Source organism: Kryptolebias marmoratus, linkage group LG3, assembly GCF_001649575.2.
Source record: "Kryptolebias marmoratus isolate JLee-2015 linkage group LG3, ASM164957v2, whole genome shotgun sequence".
NCBI lineage: Eukaryota > Metazoa > Chordata > Actinopteri > Cyprinodontiformes > Rivulidae > Kryptolebias > Kryptolebias marmoratus.
In genome coordinates this window covers 26,784,150-26,789,712 of record NC_051432.1, presented here as the reverse complement: position 1 = coordinate 26,789,712, position 5,563 = coordinate 26,784,150, and the positions used below count along the sequence as shown (strand labels likewise).

The window sequence follows — 5,563 nt, the reverse complement described above, 5'->3', positions numbered from 1 at the left end:
TGCCTCTCTTTACAGCACTGCCATGTTGAAATGATGTAAGCCTCAAACATTGCTTTGGAGTGCTATATATCAACTGGAGCTGCCTGGTGTTAGTCTGGCCTGGAAAAGCATTCCATCTGTCCGCAAAGAAATACTGAGAGATTCTTCACATTTCTTTGCAGAACTCACATGTAAACCAGCTCAGAAAGGGTTAAAAATTGCGGTGTGTTTGACAGGATGCTCACACACACACACACACATACGATGCAGAGAGGAGATCTGACACAGACCTCTCAGATGTGAATGAGACAAGGTGATGTGAGGAGTTGCTGCTGCGAGCTTAAACAAGTCACGCTTCTTGCTTTTTGAACCACAGTAGATGAGGGCTAAACTTTCAAATTGGTGAGTTCCTGCAACAAAAAATAAATCAATTAGCAAAATTAGCTTCACAGAGTGAAACGATGATATGTATTGGTGTCAGCTGTCATCAAGAGAAGTTAAAACAAAATCTGTTTCACTTTACATGCACTACTTTTTATACTCCAACTCAAAGGTTTCATGTAGGTTATTGTGTTTATTTTGTATTCTTTCATTTAGCAGTTGTTTTGCTTTTTAAATTTTTGTTTTTTCTCTGTTCATCCATCCATTCATTTCTTTAACTCTGTGTTCTTGTTCAGGGTCACAGCAAACACCCTGGACAAGCTGCCAGTTCATTACAGGGTGTAATGGTGTAAGAACAAGACACGTTCTTGGATACCTGTGCCTTTATTTAACGCAGCACATCAAGTCCAACTACCGAATGAGCACAACGCCATTATCCTTCTTCACATTGTCTCTACTACTCATACTACCGTTTCTCACCCACGCCTACCCGCGGCTCCACCTAGTGGCATGGAGTAGTATTACACAACACAACATTTCCTCCCTTGTTAAGGTTTAAACTTCCTCTTAAGTATACTTGAACAGAATTTGCTGAGTACAACCTGTTATCCAAATGCACTTGAAATTATCTGCATATTTGTAGCAACAGAAATATAAAACAAATGTACTAATAAAGATCACATAACCCTTTAACTTTAACTAGATTTCTCTCAATATTTCTGTAATAAAACAAATTAACCCAAATTAGTAACCAGTAGATGAAATGACATTTTATCAATGAAAGTCAGTAAATATAACTTTACGAAACAGTTATGTTTCTACATAACTTTTAAGACATAACAAAGTCTCTGTGCCAACTGGGTTTGTATTTTGCACGTGGGAGCTTCCTATGAGGAAGTGAATCAGGCCAAGCCTTTTCCAGTCCTGTCATAGTAGAGTCTTGTCCAGAAACTGGAGTGCAGCGTGCAAGGTGGGATGCGTTCCAATTCCTTCCGTCACTCAGCATGAAGGTGTGTTTACCTTTAATCTTTGTGATGGTTGCAGGAGGGGTAAACTTAGGGTGACCTTTTGGAACATGTAATGGATTCCGTATCCTCACCCTCTCTCCTATCTGGAATGAAGGTACTCTTGCACCGCGCTTGGCATCAGTGTAGCGTTTCATTTTGGTTTGCTGTTTCAGAACTTCATGTTGTGCCTTGTTGTGCAGTGGAGATGTAGCAGGAGGCAAAGGGAGTATGTTCAGTTTAGTACGCATTTTCCTCCCAAAGAGAAGTTCGTACGGAGAAGTGGACGTAGTTGCATGAGGTGTTGCACGGTATACTTGAAGCCATTCTGAGACAGTGTCTTTCCACGACGTAGACTGTTGTATTGCAGTTTGAATGCAGGTGCGGAGAGCACGATGAAACCTTTCAACTGCACCATTGGCAGCAGGGTAGTAGACAGATGTTCTGGTGTGAGATATTCCTCTATTCTGGAGGAATGATGAGAAGGCTCCAGATGTAAACTGGGTGCCATTGTCTGTAACAATGTTCTCAGGGTTGCCATGACGACTGAAAACGGTTGATAAGAACTGAATAACATCATTCGTAGTGACAGTATGTGAGAAAGCAAGTTCAGGCCATTTAGAATAATAATCAGTCAATGTAATAGCAAATCTGCAAGACGGAATAGCTGTGTCAAATGGACCTACAATGTCAAGTCCAAGTTTTTTCCATGGCCCATCTGGCAGTGGTACAGGCTGAAGAGGAGCAGGGCATGTTTGGGCAGTTTTATCATTTGACTGGCATATGACACATAACTTTATAGCATCCTGAACTTGTGAGTCCATTTTTGGCCACCAGTAGAGGTCTCTCAAGCGCTGTTTTGTGCGCACGATTCCTTGATGGCTTTCATGTGCAAGTGTAATCAGAGTATGTCTGACAGAAAGTGGTGCGATGAGTCTCATACCTCTGAGGATGTAATTACTGTAAGTGGAAAGTTCATTTCTGATCTTGTAGTATGGCGCAAGTGTATCACTGACTGATTTAATGGAGGCAGGCCAGCCTTTTTCCATTTGCGCACGCAGGTCTATCAGTTCAGGGCAGGAGAAGCAAGCTGAATCAAAGTCAGTAACAGGAAGAGCGGACAGAGTAGCAGAAATCTGAGCGACCACTTCTGGATCCACGTCCGGTACAGGATCTGACGTCGCAGGCAAAGGCAGGCGTGACAGGCAATCAGCTGTGTAGTTTTGAGAACCAGGTCGGTAAATGACATCATAATCAAAACATAGCAGGCGAGCTGACCACCGTGCAATGCGCAGTCCAGCTCGATTCATTCCTTTTGTGCTCAGAAGTGTGGTCAGAGCTTGATGATCTGTTCGAAGGGTGAAGCGTCGACCCCACAAATATGTTCTCCATTTCTCTGTAGCCCACACACATGCAAGTGCTTCCTTCTCGACAGTAGAGTACTTTTTTTCGGTTGCAGACAGTGTGCGAGAAGCAAAGGCCACAGGCTTCTCTGTTCCATCAGGCTGAACCTGGGCAAAGACAGCTCCCAGTCCGTAATCACTGGCATCAGTAGATATAACAATACGTAGAGAAGGGTTAAACAGTGCAAGAGCAGGGCTGTTCACCAGAAGCTGCTTAATTTCTTCAAAGCTTGTCTGTGCTTCTGCAGTCCATACATAGTTACTTGTCCCACTTCCACAAGAACGCATAGGTGCCACTATTGTTGCAAAATTGGGCAAGAATTTGGAGTACCAAGATACCAACCCAAGGAAGGATCTCAATGCAGCAGCATCAGTGGGTGGAGGAGCATTTAAAACAGCGTCAATGTGTTCTTTGTCTGGGAGAATGCCATCTGCAGTTATGACATGACCCAAAAAACGTAAAGATGTCTTTCTGAAATGACATTTGTTTTCATTTAGCACAAGACCAGCAGTTTTGAGCTTTTGAAGGACAGCGTTCAGGTTGCCGTCGTGCTCATCAGGAGTTTTACCATAGATGATGAGGTCATCCAGGTAATTCTGGACACCTGGAAGATCTTTTAGAATCTCAGCCATCATCTTTTGAAATGCTGAGGGAGCGGAGGCAAGGCCATAAGGAACTCTGCAAAATCTAAAAAGACCTTCATGTGTGATAAATGCAGTTAAATCTCTGCTATCTTCATGCAAGGGTAGCTGGTAGTATGCATTGGCTAGATCGATTGTAGAAAACAGTGTTGCACCTTGTAAACTGACAAACAACTCATCCACATGTGGTAGGGGATAGCAGTCTGTGATAACAGCTCTGTTTGGTTCACGGAGGTCTGCACACAATCGTATTCCTCCTGTTTTGCGTCCTGTTACTACGATTGGTGAAACCCATGGCGATGCATCAATGCGTTCGATGACTCCAGCTTTCAGGAGGCGGTTCAGTTCAGCTGAAACTGGAGCTCTCACCGCAAAGGGAAGGCGTCTAAGCTTTTGTCGTACTGGTTTAACTGTAGGATCCAGTCTTACTTTATGAACAAATGATTTCACACAGCCTATATCAGCAGCAGCAGCAGCAGAGGCAAGTGATGCAGACGCATCTGTTGTCATCACGGGAGCAGTAGGAGCAGTGCATGGTGGCAAAACAGCGTTTCCAGTGATGCAAATGTGCAGTGCTTCCATCAAGTCTCGGCCAAGAAGAGGAGTTCCCTGTTTTACAACAAAAAGAGTAGCTGGTGCAGTAGTAGTTCCTCTACTTGCTTCAACTTGTAAACATCCTAGAACAGGAATTGTTTTCTTAGTATAAGTAACTAAGCGAAGGTCAGGGGGACGTAGCGGTGTTCCACTGAAATGTTCTTTGTAGGTTTGCTGCGGCAGTATGGAAACTGCAGAGCCTGTATCAACAGTGAGTCGAAGAGTCTTGGTAGGTGAAGTTGTGGTGCTTAATTCAATGTCACACTGTAGGGTTTTTGATGCATGCAAAGTGTCTCTCAAGTACAGTACAGTCAGATTTGGTAGCTGCACTTCACGGACCTGTCTTGTCTTAGATGAGCAGCAGACACGGGCAAAGTGACCAACTTTTTGGCAGAGATTACATGTAGCTTTAGCAGCTGGGCATTGGCGGAAGTTAGCCAGGTGTTTGTTTGAACCACACCTAAAACAACTTTTAGCAGAAGTCGATGTAGCAGAAGGTGCTTTGGTAGGTCGAAGAACAGAATTGTTATTCCTCGTAGCTGAGTATGGACGAGACTGTATGGCTTGGACATGGCCATCGCTATTAGCTGTTAACGCTTTAGCTTGGTAAGCTGCCGATTCCATTTGTGCTGCAAGAGTAACAGCTTTATCTAGAGTCAAATCAGGTTCAAGTAGGAGTCTCTCTCTTATTCTGGAGTTGAAGATGTGTTCGACCAACTGATCACGGATCATTTCTTCGGTCTTATCATCAAAGTCACATTTAGAAGCAAGGTCACGTAGCGCAGTCACGTACTGCTCAACAGTCTCATGTGGTGATTGTGTTCGCTTTCTGAAAGCATGCCTTTCTACAACAATGTTGACTTTCGGTGTAAAGTGTTTTTCTAGAGCAGCAACAGCAGAAGAAAACGTGTCACCTGTGTTCGTTAATGAGTAGAACGTTCGTTGTCCTTCGGCTCCTAAGCAGTGCAATAAAGTCGCTCTTTTTCGGGCGTCAGGCCAAGCATTCCCTGTTGCATTAATCACGAGCAAGTAATTGTTGAACATACGCATCCACATGTTGAATGGTAGAGCAGGTTCTCCAGGGCAAGGCAAAAACAACGGAGGCGGGTGGACGTTAGCAGCCATGCTAATTCAGCAGGTAGAAAAACTTCAGCAGAAGAAAAAAAAACACACGCAGGATCTCTCGTCGCCAATTTGTAATGGTGTAAGAACAAGACACATTCTTGGATACCTGTGCCTTTATTTAACGCAGCACATCAAGTCCAACTACCGAACGAGCACAACGCCATTTTACCTTCTTGACATTGTCTCGTACTCATCCTACCGTTTCTCCCCCACGCCTACTAGCGGCTCCACCTAGTGGCATGGAGTAGTATTACACAACACAACACACTGCAACAAAGAAACGTTTTTATGAATCACTTCAACTATTTTGCTATATTCATATGTGATATTTTAACACTCTTATTTCGTCTATCCCTTTAATTCTCTTACCTTTCCTCCATTTGGCTATGCTCCACTTTTTGCACTGCCTCTCCCCTGTTCAGTCCCTTTTTTTTT

General features: G+C 43.7%; 1 protein-coding gene across 1 annotated transcript in view; it reads left to right on the top strand.

Annotated features, from left to right (window-relative positions):
- Positions 1 to 269: 269 nt before the first annotated feature.
- The window catches only part of LOC108229338 (von Willebrand factor A domain-containing protein 7), a 31,307-nt gene continuing 26,013 nt past the window's right edge, over positions 270 to 5,563 (top strand). The window contains exon 1 of the mRNA XM_037974831.1: positions 270 to 381. Coding sequence (XP_037830759.1) covers positions 359 to 381 — 23 coding nt within the window. The 5' untranslated portion in view covers positions 270 to 358. The remainder of the gene's footprint in view (positions 382 to 5,563) is intronic.